At 34.4% G+C, this 16,069-nt stretch overlaps 1 protein-coding gene across 1 annotated transcript; it reads left to right on the top strand.

Moving 5' to 3' along the window:
• The first annotated feature begins 740 nt into the window (after window positions 1-740).
• Window positions 741-2,349, top strand: LOC117689065 (cholecystokinin receptor type A). Its single transcript, XM_034468761.2, has one exon. The coding sequence runs from the start codon at window positions 973-975 to the stop codon at window positions 2,347-2,349; it is 1,377 nt and encodes a 458-aa protein (XP_034324652.2). The 5' UTR covers window positions 741-972.
• Window positions 2,350-16,069: the final 13,720 nt, after the last annotated feature.

Here is a 16,069-nt window from a genome sequence, read left to right as displayed (position 1 = left end):
AGACATCAAGAGTTTGGATGCTAAATAGTCCTTTTAACTGAAAAACCCGTCTGTTTATTGAAATAGTCTCTTTAAGGGGAAAATGTTTTTTATTGCATACTCTTGCATAATTATCGCTTTAAGATGTTTTAAATACATGTATATAAATCAATGCTTTGATTGTTTATGAAAAAAGTAATGCATTTATCTGAGTACTATTCATTGTATTTTTTTTTCTTTTGCATAGACGTTTTAGATATGATATAGTATAGTACACATATCATCTAAGCCAGTGAACCGTAATGGAATATTGAAATAAGGTAATAAAAAAAGTAAGTCTCATTGCGCTTTAAAATAACTACTGACTGGATATATATATATATATATATATATATATATATATATATATATATATATATATATATATATATATATATTAACGACATGCTCATATACTATTAAAGGGGCATGGTCACGATTTTGGTCAAAAACTATTTTTCCGATTTTAATGTTTACGATGTTTCAGTTACTTAAAGGCCTTTTTAATAGGCAAACACAATTTGAGTGTCATTTGTTGAGTTTTAAGCGAGTTGCAGATCTTGCAATTCTTTGCTTTGAAAACAAAACTTTTGTTTACATTTTGAATGTAGAAGTGAAAATTCCAATTTTAGACCTAAAATGAAGGTGTTAAACGTTAGGAACTGTTTATTTATGCATTAATTGAATAATAAGATAGACAAATCAGCTTGAAAAAGATTTTTACTGGTATATTGAACCTATGTAAACAGAAACAAGGCACGAGCCTTGTTTACATGACAAAGAATGGTGAGCCCTGTATCTTGCTTATAACGCTACGACTGACTTTCAAATTTCGTTTGATCATTAGAAATGCTTTCCTAAACCACTGTAAATAACGAAAACAGAAAAATAGAATTTGACCAAAATCGTGACCATGCCCCTTTAAGCCTTTACATTATTTTTTATCCCAGAGAGATGAATTGGACAGAATTAACAGACCTCGCCCAGTCTGTAGCCGCTACAGGGTCTACCATTGACTGGACCACTGTGGTTGGAAGCAACAGCTTAACGACTCTCGGTGGGCAGGCCTTAACTACACCGGTTAATACACCAGGGACTGACTATCATAATGGGTCTGGGTCCACATTCGACATAGCCAGTCGCCTTACTACCCCCGGAAATGACGTAGTGGTACTGACGGCCGAGGAATACTATGCCCGGGAAGTCTCCCTTAACACCCCGGCGCTGGTCTACACAATTTTACTTCTCATCATTGGACTTCCTGGGAACTTTGTTGTTCTGTATGTATACACCGAGAAATGGGGGAGAAGTTCCACTCGAACGTTTATCCTAGGCTTAGCCATACTGGACCTGGTGAACTGCCTTGTGACGTATCCAATGGAGATCGCGCTGTTGACACGCCCTTTATTGTTTGACTTCCCGGTCCTCTGTAAGATGACCCGCTTCACAACGTACTGGTGTAACGCTGCCAGTGGACTGGTTCTCATAGCTATCGCAGTGGACAGGTACCAGCGCATCTGTAGACCTCTCAGTAAACCAATGACGACAAGAACCGCCAAAATCGTCATCTTCTGCGCGATGGGCGTGGCTGTTGTGTTCCTGTGGCCTGTCCTCGTACTGTATGGAACAAAGAGTCATCCTGTCTCCCGAACAGTTGCCCTAAAACTGTGTCAAATACAAGATAATTTTGATGTCACTGTCTACCCATTGGTATTCTTCGTGGTTAACGGAGTTTGCACTGTCATCATATTTCTGATTCTGACTGTAATCTATTTACTAGTGGGTATAATGGTCTGTAGACTCTGGACGTTTCGTTCAAAATCGTGCTCTGTGAAGTCAATTTCAGAATTCACGGATGAGGACGATCAACTATACCTGGGAAACTGTAAAGGAGCAAAGAATTCCGAGCAAGAGTTACAGCCATTGAAAGGCAAAAAAGGACGGCCGGAAAACGGGTCAAAGGACGACATACCGCTAGCAGCGGGCGCCATACAAGTGGTCCTCAAGACAACCTCCGACACCCTGAAAAAAGCGCGAAAATCCGTGAAGGACAAACGCTTCCGACGCGTGAGTAAAACCACCATAATGTTGTTCCTGGTGACCCTGATGTACATGATCTGCTTCACGCCGTTTCTTTGGATAGTATTTCATAGAATGACTCACAAAGACGCGTCCAAGATCATGACGCGATCGAAAAAGATGGCGTTCAACGTCATTTTACGTTCCTACCTGCTGAACTGTGCCATTAATCCAATCATTTACTCATTCTGTAACGATCTCTTCAGGAAAGAGTGCGCATACCTCTTTAAGAAGCTGTTCCGTAAAAACTAGCTGTTTAACTCTAAATTTTGTTAATACTTAAAATATATTTGTGTTGATTATCATTGACGAGAATCAGAAAACAAAACATTTTCTTTCTTTTATAGTAAAACACAAAATACGGATTTTAAAAAAAATCTATGAAATATATTGTAGTTAACTTACAACAAATTCAACCTTCAACTCCTTAATGGGGCCGTCAACAACAAAAAATATGACTTTGGCATGGTACTGTAGAGAACAACAGCTGTACAATGAACATTTTTGCTTCTATTTTTAATGACAATTTTTTCAGTAAAGAATTATTTTAAAAAGACTTTAGAGCCCTTTTGGTCCCTAATATGAGAGGCCAGGCCTTTTTTCTTGATATCAAACAAAGGGTCGCGCAAATATAAACATATTTTATTCAATAAGTGTTCAGAAATTGTTGACTGTTCTAAAAGTGAAATGCTTCAAATGAAATTTACTGATATTTTCTGATTGAATGGATTATTCAACGAATATTTGAGTAAAAATACGAGACTTATTGTTGAAGTAATGATATGATTTCTTGTGCTGTGTAAACAAATAGGAATATTATGCGGTGGAAAAAATGCTACTTTGTCACCGAAGGCCTGTCAAAAGCTCGAGATTGAAGTATGGCGAATATATATCTTGGTTTTAATCATTTACAAAATCGAAGAATCGATTCAAGAAGCTCAGAGTATGTAGTGTGAATAAGGAAAAAACTATATAAAACTTGCAAGGAAGGGGAAAACAAAAGGAAAACACCAGTCAACAGTATACACTAGGCCTGAATGCAGTTGAATACAGGGGATCCATAGTGAAAACAAAATTATTCACGTCCTATAATCATTATCATGATAATAATTTATAAAAATTTATTAAAGATGTCATTTTTTGTAATTAAAGTTACTGAAGAAAAAATCATCTTATCTTGTCGGATTGTCGTCATCGATAATTTATTATACGGCGATAATAACTGCATCATCCGCTACATCCCGACAGAAACCACCATTAAACTCGTAACAAAAATGTAACTATCAGCGCAGGCCTTGAGCAAAATGTTATTATGTTTAAACATGTTCTCGTTTTAATTATATTTTAATGAATCATTTTTCGTTTTGCTCGAGGACTGCGCTCTACATACATTTTTAAATTTTGTAGTAAAAATAGCCGTGAATATGTTAATTTCCGGTAAACATCGTGCATTTGGCGCATGCCGGTGTTGCTTAGCAACGCTTTGCACGATTATTTTCACGAATTTATCGCTTACACTTGACATCATATTTGTAATTATGCATTTGTTTACTTTTTATAAACAACTTGAAAAAGGTTGGAATTTTAGGCATTTATACTATTACAACCGTACCTAGTTCTTTACAATTCTTAAGCAGTATTATTTTCTCTGATAGACAACATCTATGTAGTTTTTGGAAATCAAGTCTTCCAACAATCTGTTGGAATTCCCATGGGTACCAGTTGTGTCCCATTGTTAGCAGATCTGTTTTTGTATTCTTATGAAGCAGAATTTATTCAAAAACTTGTATGTGAATAAAAAATAAATCACTCGCTGTGGCCTTCAACTCAACATTCAGGTATATCGACGACGTATTATCAATTAACAATTGTTATTTCCATACTTACGTCGACGCGATATATCCCAGTGAACTTGAAATAAAAAATACCACAGAATCTGCGTCATCTGTTTCATATTTGGATATTTTATTGGAAATGGACATTGATGGTACCCTAACAACAAAACTTAATGTTAAATGTGATGACTACAATTTTTCTATGGTCAACTTTCCTTACTTATGTAGGAATATACCTTCATCACCTGCATATAGTGTTTTTGTCTCTCAGTTGATTCGATACGTAAGGGCATATTCTTCGTATGAACAGTTTTCTAGGCGAAGCAAGCTGCTGACAAACAAGTTGATAAAGCAGGACTATCAACAGTCTCGTTTGAAGTCATCTTTTCGTAAGTTCTATGGTCGATACAACGACCTTGTCAGCAAATACAATCTTCCATTGGGTCGCATGCTGACTGAATTTTTTCATACTGATTGTTAGATCATAATTAATCACTTAATTGTCTACGTACTTTTCCGGGGTTTTTTTTCGATTACGACAAAGGGCACACGGCAGGTGTGACCGGTCAGCAGAGGATGCTCACTCCTACTATGCACCTGAGGCTCGTAACATAAAGGGTACTTAAGTCTATGACAGTGCTTAAGGAGGGCTTATGTACATTCTTAGTCCGTTACTAAAAGATTGCTTAGCTAGAAATTTTTTTCCAAAACTTATGTGGCCAATAGAAGTGGCTTAAGTTTATCCTTAGTTGGTTTTACACAAATCAGCATGAAAATACAGTGTATTTATAACATAATTGAAACATATAATATCTTGATATTCATCAATATCAAAGTTTTAGTTTAATTGATATAAACATTATGGTAGTACTGAGCTATAACATTTTCCATATAGTATGCAAGTGGGCTGCTGAATAGGTTGTAAACACGTAATGGTCAGTTAACAAGAAGTACTTGTGACTTTATATGTAAACTCGCAAAACCTGAGAAAATATAAAAAGACGTTTGAAGAAAAAAAAATACCCTCAGTGATTATAAAGACAACGATTGCCTCAATTCAGTTTATTGACTTAATGAAGAAATTATACTCAGAGTAAGTGAATTGCCTTATTGGTGAGGTAAGATGTTGAACAAACGATATAAAAAAAATCCACTATATTATTCTATCAAGTTCCAACGGCATCGCGAAATTACGCCACAGGCAGTCTTCGAGAACGGCTAGTGAATATTCATCAAAACACAGAAGTAACAGCAATAGACTGAATGCATTGCCCGAGATCCACTGCTTCGAGCTTTTTAAAAATTTTAGGTACATATATTTACACTCATACCACCTTAAATTTTTGTGTCTGTACATTTACCCCTTTCTTATCAAAAATGTCATGCACGTATACACTGTATCTATAAACAAACAATTATTATATACAGTATTAACCTAAGAAAATGATGTTATTACCAATACATTCAAATTCGACAAAAGAAACGAAAATACTTTTCAAACTTATAACATAAGTATGACTTAGTTAAGACATTGCTAAGTTTGCTTTATGTTACGGTATAAAACATACTTAAGAAGGACTTATGTAGGTCCTAAGATTGTGCCGAAGTCCTATTTATGACCCTACTTAGGTCAAAATCTTAGCATGCTTTATGTTACGAGCCCCTGGTCCTACCTCTATGTTTTTTGAGGTCCGTGTTGCTCTGCTTTTTTTTATAATTAAGGTCTTCCGTTTCCAACGGAAGACCTTATTGTTTTTCTTCGGTTTTTTTTTCTCATTAGGGTCTTCCGTTTTCAACGGAAGACCCTCTTGTTATTCTATTGTTTTTTTTAAGGTCTTCCGTTTTCCAACGGAAGACCTTATTGTTTTCGTTCGGTTTCTTTTTCCCTATTATTTTTTTTCTTACGTATTTTGTGTACGCGATTTCTCAGAAACTACTCGGCCGATTTACATGAAACTTTCAGATCTGATAGATATTGCTCTGAACCTTATTGCAAATTTTTTTTAATTGTGACGTCACTTCCGGTTTTGAGATATTAACGATTTAACGATTTTTGGAGGGTCGGCTTGTCCACGAAGGTTCTCATAAACTAAAAAAGATATTGAGTTCAAAATTTCAGGAATGATAGACGAAAGATTGTAGATATGTAATAGGGCATTTATAATTTTTCAACGCAAAAAGCGCCGAAGTTCGGCAGGGCTCCAAAAATGAGACAAAAAAGCGTTGTGATTTTGCATGGTTTTCTTAGTTTATCTTTTTCCCCGGAAATATTTTGTTAAGATATGTAGAACAGAAAAGATGTATGTTTAAAAGATCTTTCATATGACATCAAGAAAAAGGAGCTGAGTCCTCAATTTAGGGACCTAGAGTTCTTGAAAGTTATCGCTTTATAACTCAAACGTGGTTAAGATTTCGATATGGCTGTCGCTGCAAAAGTTGTTCATTAGGATCTTATTAACGTCGTGACAATGATATTTTGTTCGGGTATTGCGTAATATGGGTGTAAAAAGCTAGACTTGTTACCCTGTATTAGTGTTTTATTTGGCAAATAAACGGGGTGTTTGTGCGTATAACTGACATAAAGGACACCAGTTTACATACGGAAAGTGTTTAAACATTTAAATTATTTTCTAGTGAAACACATCATTGATAAAAGAACTCATTCTTTGCAATGCCTTTGAGTCGCTTTTAAAATCTAGCTGCATTCGGAGCTGCGTATGTGAACACCCTTGCCCGCGGCTGAAGAAATAGGTCGCGGCTGGACTAGCGAGCGGTCTGCCGTTATCTAATACACAAGATCTGCGTCTTGCTGTAATGCACACACGTGTTTATTTAGGTAGCTTCAAACACAAAAACTCCGATTTTAATAGTAAATAAAAAAGATTACACTTTTACCCACTACCATATAATAAAGTGAGTAAATAAAAAACATTACACTTTTACCTACTACCATATAAAGTGTACCAGGTTACATGAGGAAAGTGTTTAAACAGTTTCATTCTATTCTAGGGAAACACATTATGGATAAAAGAATTGCTTATATGCAATCCATTTGAGTCGCATTTAAAATCTAGCTGGATTTCGAGCTGCATGTATGTAAACAATTAGACGTATCCGATCCCTTGCCCGCGGCCGAGGAAATAGGTCGCGGCTGGACTTAAAAGCGAGCGGTCTACCGTTATCCAATACACAAGATTTGCGCCTTGTTGTAATGCACACATGGCTTTATTCATGTAGATGGAACAACACAAAGAATTCCGATTTTAACGATATTAAAGAGTAAAAGAAAAACGATTATACCATTAACTACGAAGTAATGCTGTTTTTTGTATCGTAATTGAAAAAATATATAAATAGTATGACTGTCATTGAAATAAGGCGTTCTTTGTGATTTTGTCTGTGTCATGAAATAGTATTATTGTTGAAAAATGAATTTCAATTATCAGACTGCAAACATGTCAAACCCACCACGTTGGGTGTACATTGACATAGCACGGGCCGAGGAGATGCCGCGGTAGTGGACAACCGATTAGCTGTAGTCTCGGACACATGCTTCTCGTGTAAATACGTTATCACACAATTGAATGTTCATTCTTTGTTGAATTATTTTTATTTTCAATTATACTGGTTAACGATGCATCAAACCATTGATTTTAATCAAAGTGCGTAAAATAAAAACAAATGCGATCAATGAATATAATACAATGTTTTACAGTCGTACTAGTTGGAATGTAAATACATTCACCTGTGTCTATTTCTGACATTTTGCTGCTGAGAATTTAATGCATTACATTACCTACTTCAACAAAATATAGGCGATATTCACAAAATGATTATTCCAACACACACATCGTAAGTAATTGTAATATGTGATAATTCATTTGGCTAACAAAATATAAGAATCTTTTTATGAGTTAAGAGAGAGAGAGAGAGAGAGAGAGAGAGAGAGAGAGAGAGAGAGAGAAAGAGCAAAAGTTGAAATATGTTTAAAAAGCGTTCGAGATAAGGCAATGTTACATGCTTGCGGTAGGTGCGGGCACGATAAAACTAACAATTTTTAAACAAGTTTTTTTTATTCAGGCCGTAAAAGACTAAGGGTCACACTATTCGTTTAACCTTTTTTCAATGGTAGTCTGATTCATTAAAAAGAATATTCATTGCTGATTTTATTCTTTTATTAATTAGATTTTATTGTTTGCTATTGAAATTTTTATTCTGAAAGAATATGCGAGTTTAAAAAAAGTTTATGTAAATTCGATGAGTAAAAGTTTTGATAGGATTCGGACAGTTTAAGATCGAGTAGTGGACACTCACATGATTACAAATACTTCTTAGTAGATAAGGGAAATTTTCAAATCAAATGGGCTTTGCATATCCAGGCACACTCTAATATTTAATACATAAATTATATATACTTTTATAAAACATCTGTATGCTTTATTATGTATTTTCTGTCTGATTAGGACTGTTCTTTCCTAAAAGAGGCGCTCGGCGATCGCGTAAAGAACGTTCTGTAAAGTACAACACCTGATTGAAGAACATGATTATATGTATTTTATAAAAGCGAAATTGTAGAGGTTATGGAGTCAATAAGCAAATCAAATTTGCCAATTATGCAATAGCAGTTATCCAATGCCTATGATTGATAGTTGTACAAGGTAAGTTAAATACATGTAAATAGGAATTTTAAAGCACTACCCGTCCCCTTGTTAAGAGCTTCCGTTTCCGACATTCTTTTCTTTTATTAACGATTTTTGTGCGCGCATTTTCTCGGAAATGGCTCAAATTTTGTTACACGGCCCCGATAAGAAGACCCCTAAAATTTCTTTCTCAAATATATCTATCAAGAGCGGTCTAAAATTTGAAACACTGGTTGCATTAATAACATTTAAGTTATTTTGTGCAAATTATATGTGCATGAAATGACAATTTTCCTGTAACGTAACAAAAATTACACATTGTGAAATCTTAAAGTTTCTAAATTTATCATTGAAATTAATATTTTTTGACGACCCATGCAGTAAGTTTCTCTAGCCGAGTCTTTCGTTCAACAGCGCATCGATTGAACATTTCAGCTTGGTTTGCAAGAAAAGGGTGAAACGACCATGATATTTGACAGATTTGGCTAAAAGGAGTTTAAAAGTTATGGATACAAAATACAAGTGCGATTATATTTTGTAGGAGAAAAAAATAATAAATCTACGTTTGCCATAAATACAAAATTTTATCATGAGAATATTTTAACATTTAGATCCGCCGATTATTTCCATTTCTCCTCATTGTTTGGTGCCTGATTTGAAATCATAACGTTTCGAGGTATAATGAGGGGATGACAAACGATATCGGCAGTTTTACTCCCGCAGTTTTCTGAATCACGGCCTGAAAAAAATGGGGTGATCTTATAATCTAATTATGGGAAAAATTGCGTATTTATTTATAACAAGACTTAACGGTATAAACTGAAATAAGTTGCTACTTTGCATCTTTATTCACAGTTGTCTAAATTAATAGCAACGACAGAAAAATTGGTCGATAATTAAGAATTAAGTATCTCGCAGTAGGCCGATCGATCGATAAGTGGCCGGACTACGGGAGATAACTCTTACTAATTATAAGCAGTCGGGTTTTTGTGACCGGCTTCGGCCGATCACTGTTGTGTCCATATAAGGCATCCGGCAAATGCTTCCACGTGTGCACAAATTCCGCTTGCATAAGTAGTTCTTATAAAAACTTGAAGTTTGGTATTTATATATAACATTTTACTCAGTTTTATTTCAATTTATTTACCGTAAGAGATGCAAACATACATAAAATACAGTTCGACCTGTTAATTTTAGAATGCAGATTTTGTATCGCGCGTAAGAATTTCGATCGAAAGATTCATTCAGTTATGCAGTTGACCTCGATGAACTGACCTCAATCATAAGAAGATGCTCCATGAACTGACCTCGATCTATTGATGTTGCATAATAGTAGCTAGGAAGACGGCTTGATTTATAAACAAGGTTTCGTTATAATGCGTCCTCAATAGCAAGTTATGATGACATTCAATGTTTTTCAGTCGCATTAAATTATTTTAACTCTTTCTTTGTTTACGTGTTAATGCTCTTTGAAGAGCCCTACTCAGTATGCTGAAGAAGAAAAAGATACATTAACATTTAATAATAACGCTAAAAATATAAAACTAGACATGGAGTTTACGAACGGCTTTCCCCAAATTTATTTCAAAATTAAATTTGTTGACGGTTTATAATGATGAAATTATGGTGTACAGATTCAAAATATTCTATATTTTGTAAAAGTACAGTACTTTTTAAATTATTATACATCAAACTGATCATGTTGATTGCTTCTAGCTATCAATATATCATTATTGCCGATCATTCCTTTAAAAGGAATACTTGGGTTTTTTTCATCGCGGCGGTGTACAGAATAGACAGGATCCGGATTGCACAACACTTTTTAAACAAACATGTTAGGAAAATGTCAAGGGGCTGAATAATGTCGCGGGATTGGACAGCATGCCGAAATACACAATATCCGGATCCAACGAGTTTCAACATGTACATTATTTTTCATTGAAATATGGCTTAATTGACCGGGAAAACTACTGCAACGTATATTAAATTGCACACATACTTAGCATAACCATCGTTTGAAAGCGTACAATTGTTTTAATGAAAATCGGACCAAGCAGCTTTAACATTAAGATTTACCTGTGTAAGACACTTTATTCGTCATATGCATAATCCTGTGCATGAATTATTTTCAATACCTTTTTACTCTCCAAAATGATCTCCAATTCCATTCGCAACTGTTGTCATTCAAAATCACGTTAAACAAAATTTCAAATTTTGAGTCGATCTCAACTGCTATATATCCAAGGAATCTATTGATTTTATCATGTGTTACGTAATTAGGTTTCTAGGGGTCTAACGTCCAAAATTTGATCACCCATATATCATTTGATATTTGAAATTTCATTCGATATAAAAAAAAAGGGCTTGCCTCTCACAGTAGGGGACCAGAGGGCTTTTAAGTCTTTACTGCGAGATATTTTTTGAAAGATCATAAAAGCAGATATGTTATCTTATAGTTATGTATCCAAGCAATGTAATGAATTTACCATGCAGTACATAATTAGAGGTTTTCAAAGGTCAAATGTCCGAAAAAAATTAATTACCCATATATCAGAAAGGAAAAATCTTTGGAAATGCAGTATAGAAGCAAAGATGCTAAAAATGATGCACGAAACAATATTCAACCTTACAAAATGTCGTTAAACGGCCCTAATAAGGATATAAGGGATCGGTCCCAAAAACTTTCTTTCACATATATCTCAGAAACGGTAATGAATTTCTAAACACTTGTTGAACAAAATGTGTTTAAAATTAGACGACCTTTCATTTGATATTAAGAAAAAGGGACTGTCTCCCTAAATTTGGGATCGAGATGGGCCTAAAGTCTCTTATCTATATAGTCATTTACTGAGTCATGTTTTGTAATAGGTCATTAAAGCAAAATTAGGTATACATGTACGTTTATATATCCTAACAATATAATGATTTTCTCTTGCGCTACCTAGCGAGGGATTTTAGGGGCTAGAGGTTAAAAAATGTTTAATCTTTTCTATCTCAAATGGAAGAAATGGAAGTATTTAAAAAAGCAACTTAAGAGAACTTATAAAAAACATTACAGGAAAGCATTAGTGCTCAACTCCTGTTTCCAGATCATGTTTTGTCATCGAAAATTGGAGTCGATGACGTCATATCACCTTCTAAAAATCGGACGGAAGACCTCCTCGTTGCTCGCAACGAGATCGTGTCTAGTTTATTATTATTATTCTTCTTGTTTTTCCTTCTGACTTCTTTTTTGCTTTATATCTCAAAAACTATTCAACCAATTTGCAAGAAATTTTCAGGGATTATTTTAATTTCTTGTCCCTTGAAGCTTTCAAACTTTTAGTCATTAAGTCACTTCCGGTTTCTAGTTACATCATTTTAAAAAATTTCAAAAAGTGATTTTGTCCAGCACTTTTCTCGTAAACGGTTGTTTATAAAGACTTGAAATTTTCTGTGATTGTAAATCTGCGGATTGACTTATGGCAAATGTACAGAAAAAATTATTTTGTCACTTCCGGTCGAAACCGGAAGTGATACAAATTTTTCGAAAAAATGAATTTTCTGATCAAATCAAAAACGAATATGTGTTTTGTAGAGCTTATTAAGCTGAATCTAACACTGAAAACTGTTTTAAAATCGGACGATGCATAACAGAGATATCGGGGTTTAAAAATTGATTTTTCCGGAAATTTTGATTCCGCTTCCTTGGTTTAAAAAATAGCGTAATATTCAAAGTAAAATTAACTCGTTCCAAAAATAATTGTTAAGTCGTACTTGAACACATTCGGATTTTTTTTGTTAAGTCGTTCTTGAAATCGGAAATGTTTTTGTTAATTCGTACTTAAAATCATTCGTATTTTGTTAAGTCGTACCAGGAATAATTCGATTTTTTCATCTTTTTATTTTCATTACTCTTGTTGTTGGTTTAAGAGCTCTGCTTCTGACAGGAACTTCCAGCTTTACTTCTGACATTAACGGAAGACCCACTCGTTGCTTTGCAACGAGCTTTGCTCTAGTTCTTCTCCTTTTTTTTTCTTACCGATTTTGTGTCAGCGATTACTCGAAAACTGTTTGATCAATTTTAATAAAATTTGCAGATCTTATTGACATTAGTTTAAACTTGATCGGAAATTTTTTTGGTCGATGACGTCATTTCCGTTTTTGAAATATCGACGTTTTCTTGATTTTCAGAGTGTCGGCTTGTCCAAGAGAGTTATCAAAAACTATAAAAGATATTAAGTTCAAAATTTCAGGAATGATAGACAAAAGATTGTAGATATGTAATAAGGCATTAATAAATTTCAGGCACAAAAGGCGCTAAAGCTCGATAGGGCTCGAAAAATGAGATGAAAAAAGCGTTGTGATTTTGCTTGGTTTTCTTAGATTATCTTTTTTCTCACAAATATTTTGTTAAGACATGTAGAAGAACAAAAATTTATATTTACAAGATCTTTTGTTTGACTCCTAGAAAAAGGGGCTGACCCCTCAAATTAAGGACCTAGAACCCTTCAAAGTTTTCACTTTATAACTCAAAAGCGGTTAAGATTTCGATATGGCTGTCGCGGCAAAAGTTGTTCATTATGATCTTATTAATGTCGTTACAATAATATTTTGTTCGGGTATTGCGTAATATGAGTGTAAAAAGCCAGACTTGTTACCATGTATTTGTGTTTTATTTGGCAAGTAAACGGGGTATTTGTGCGTATAACTGACATAAAGGGTACCGGTTTACACACGGAAAGTGTTTAAACATTTTAGTTATTTTCTAGTGAAACACATTATGGATAAAAGAACTGTTTCTATGCAATGCATTTGAGTCGCATTTAAAATCTAGCTGTATACCGAACTGTGTATGTTAACAATTACGTATCCGATCCCTTGCCGCAGCCGAGGAAATAGGTCACGATTGGACTAGCGAGCGGTCTGCCGTTATCTAATACACAAGATTTGCGTCTTGCTGTAATGCACACATGGTTTTTTTTTATGTAGCTGCAAACACAAAACTTCCGATTTTAATGATTTTAATAGTAAATAAAAAAGATTATACCTTTACCTACTACCATAGACAGTGTACTAGCTTGCATTCGGAAAGTGTTTAAACAGTTTAATTCTTTTCTAGGGAAATATATTATGTGTATAAGAATTGCTTCTATGCAATGTATTTGAGTCGCATTTAAAATCTTGCTAGCTGTATTCCGAGCTTCATGTATGTAAACAATTATACGTATCCGATCCTTGCCCGCGGCCGAGAAAATAGGTCGCGGCTGGACTAGCGAGCGGTCTGCCGTTATCCAATACACAAGATATACGCATTGTTGTAATGCACACACGGGTTTATTTATGTAGCTGCAAACACAATGAATTCAGATTTTAACGATATTAAAGAGTAAATTAAAAAAAGACTATATTATTACCTACGAAGTATTGCTGTTTTGCTCTCGTAATTAAAAAAAAAATAGATAGTATGGCTGTCATTGAAAAAAAGGCGTTCTTTGTGTTCTTGTCTATGTCATGAAACAGTTTTATTGTTGGAAAATAAAATTCAGTTATCAAACTGCAAACGTTAACAGTTCAAACCCACCACGTTGAGTGTACATTTTCATAACACGGGCCGAGGAGATGCCGCGCTAGTGGACAGCCGATTCACTGTAGGACACATGCTTCTCGTGTTTATACGTCATCACACATTCCAATGCCCATTGATTCGTTGTTATTTTCATTTCCAATTATATTGGTTAACGATGCATCAAACCATTGATTTAAATCATAGTTCGTATAATAAAGGGGAAAAAAAGCTGCCATCAATGAATATAATACAATTGTACGTTTTACAGTCGTACGATTTGAAATGTAAATAAATTCACTTGTGTCCGTTTGTGACATTTTGCTGCTGAGAATTAAATGCATTACACTACCAATTCAACAAAATATAGGCGATATTCACATATCTATGATAATGTGATACTTCATTTGGCTAACAAAATATTAGAATTTTTATGAGTTATGAGAAAGAGAGAGAGAGAGAGAGAGAGAGAGAGAGAGAGAGAGAGAGAGAGAGAGAGAGAGTGTTAAGCAGGATGTAGTAAGTAAAAGTTGAAATATATTTAAAAAGCGTTCGAGATAAGGCAGCTTAAGAAGTCCAATGTTACATGCTTGCGATAGGTACGGGCACGATAAAACAAACCATTTTTAAACAAGTTGAGGTTTTATTTACATTCAGGCCGTAAAATAATAAGGGTCACAATATTGGTATAACCTCTTCTCAGTGGTAGTCAGATTCATTAAAAAGCAAACTCATTGCTGATTTTATTCATTTATAAATTAATTTTTTTTGATTCTGAAAGAATATGTGAGTTTTAAAAATGTAATGTACATGTACATTCATTGTAAAAGTTTTGACTGTATTCGGACAGTTGAAGATCGAGTAGCGAACACTAGACTTAGTAGATTAATTGTCTAATACAAATCGAATTGGCTTTAAAATTTGCATATTCAAGCACACTTAAATAGTTTATTCATAAATTATATATAATTATATTAATAAAAACGTCTGTATGCTGTATTATGTATTTGCTGTCTGATTAGGACTGTTCTTCCCCAAAAAGAAGCGCTCGGCGATCGCGTAAAAAACGTTCTGTAAAGTACAACACCTGATTGGAGTACATGCTTATTATATATACAATTTTTTTAAAATGTGTACGTTTAACTAAGCGAAATTGTAGATGTCATGGAGTCAATAGGCAAATCAAATTCGCCAATCAGGCAATATCAGATATCTAATGCCTATGACTGATAATTTTACAAGGTAAATTAATACATGTAAATATGAGTTTTAAAGCACTCCCTGCTCCCGTGTTAAAAGCTCCCGTTACCTGCATTCTTTTATTAACGATTTTGTGCACACATTTATTCGGAAATGGCTCAAATTTGTTACACGGGCCCGATAAGAAGATGAAAGGATGACCCCTAAAATTTCTTTCCCAAATACATGTATTTCAAGAACGGTCTCAAATTTCAAACACAGGTTGAATAACTTATAACTTAATTTGTACAAATTTTATGTGCATGAATGACAATGTTCCTGTAACTTAACAAAAAATGACACTTTTTGAAATGTAAAAGTTTCTGAATTCATCATTAAAATTAATAATGTTAGACGGCCCATGCAGCAAGTTTTTCTAGTCGAGTCTTTCGTTCATCAACGCATCGATTGTGAACATTTCAGCGGGGTTTGGGGTTGCAACAAGAGGGTGAAACGACCACGAATTTTGACAGATTTGGCTACAAAGAGTTTAAAAGAGATGGATACAAAACACAGGTGCGATTATATCTTTAAGAGATAAAAAATGATTAATCTGTTTGCCATAAATAACAATTTTTATCATAAGAATATTTTAACATTTCGATCCGCCGAATATTTCCATTTCCCTTCATTGTTTGGTGCCTGATTTGAAATAACGTTTCGAGGTATAATAAGTTGAGAAATTTCTTCAAGCTGCATGTTCCGATTTGTCG

Source organism: Magallana gigas, chromosome 6 (genome assembly GCF_963853765.1).
Source record: "Magallana gigas chromosome 6, xbMagGiga1.1, whole genome shotgun sequence".
Lineage (NCBI taxonomy): Eukaryota > Metazoa > Mollusca > Bivalvia > Ostreida > Ostreidae > Magallana > Magallana gigas.
Note: the sequence above shows the minus strand (reverse complement) of the source record. Positions and strands in the feature narration are given on the sequence as shown.

Coding starts and splice junctions, on each gene's coding strand:
- LOC117689065 (XM_034468761.2), top strand. CDS start 973: ATGAATTGGACAGAATTAACAGACCTCGCCCAGTCTGTAGCCGCTACA.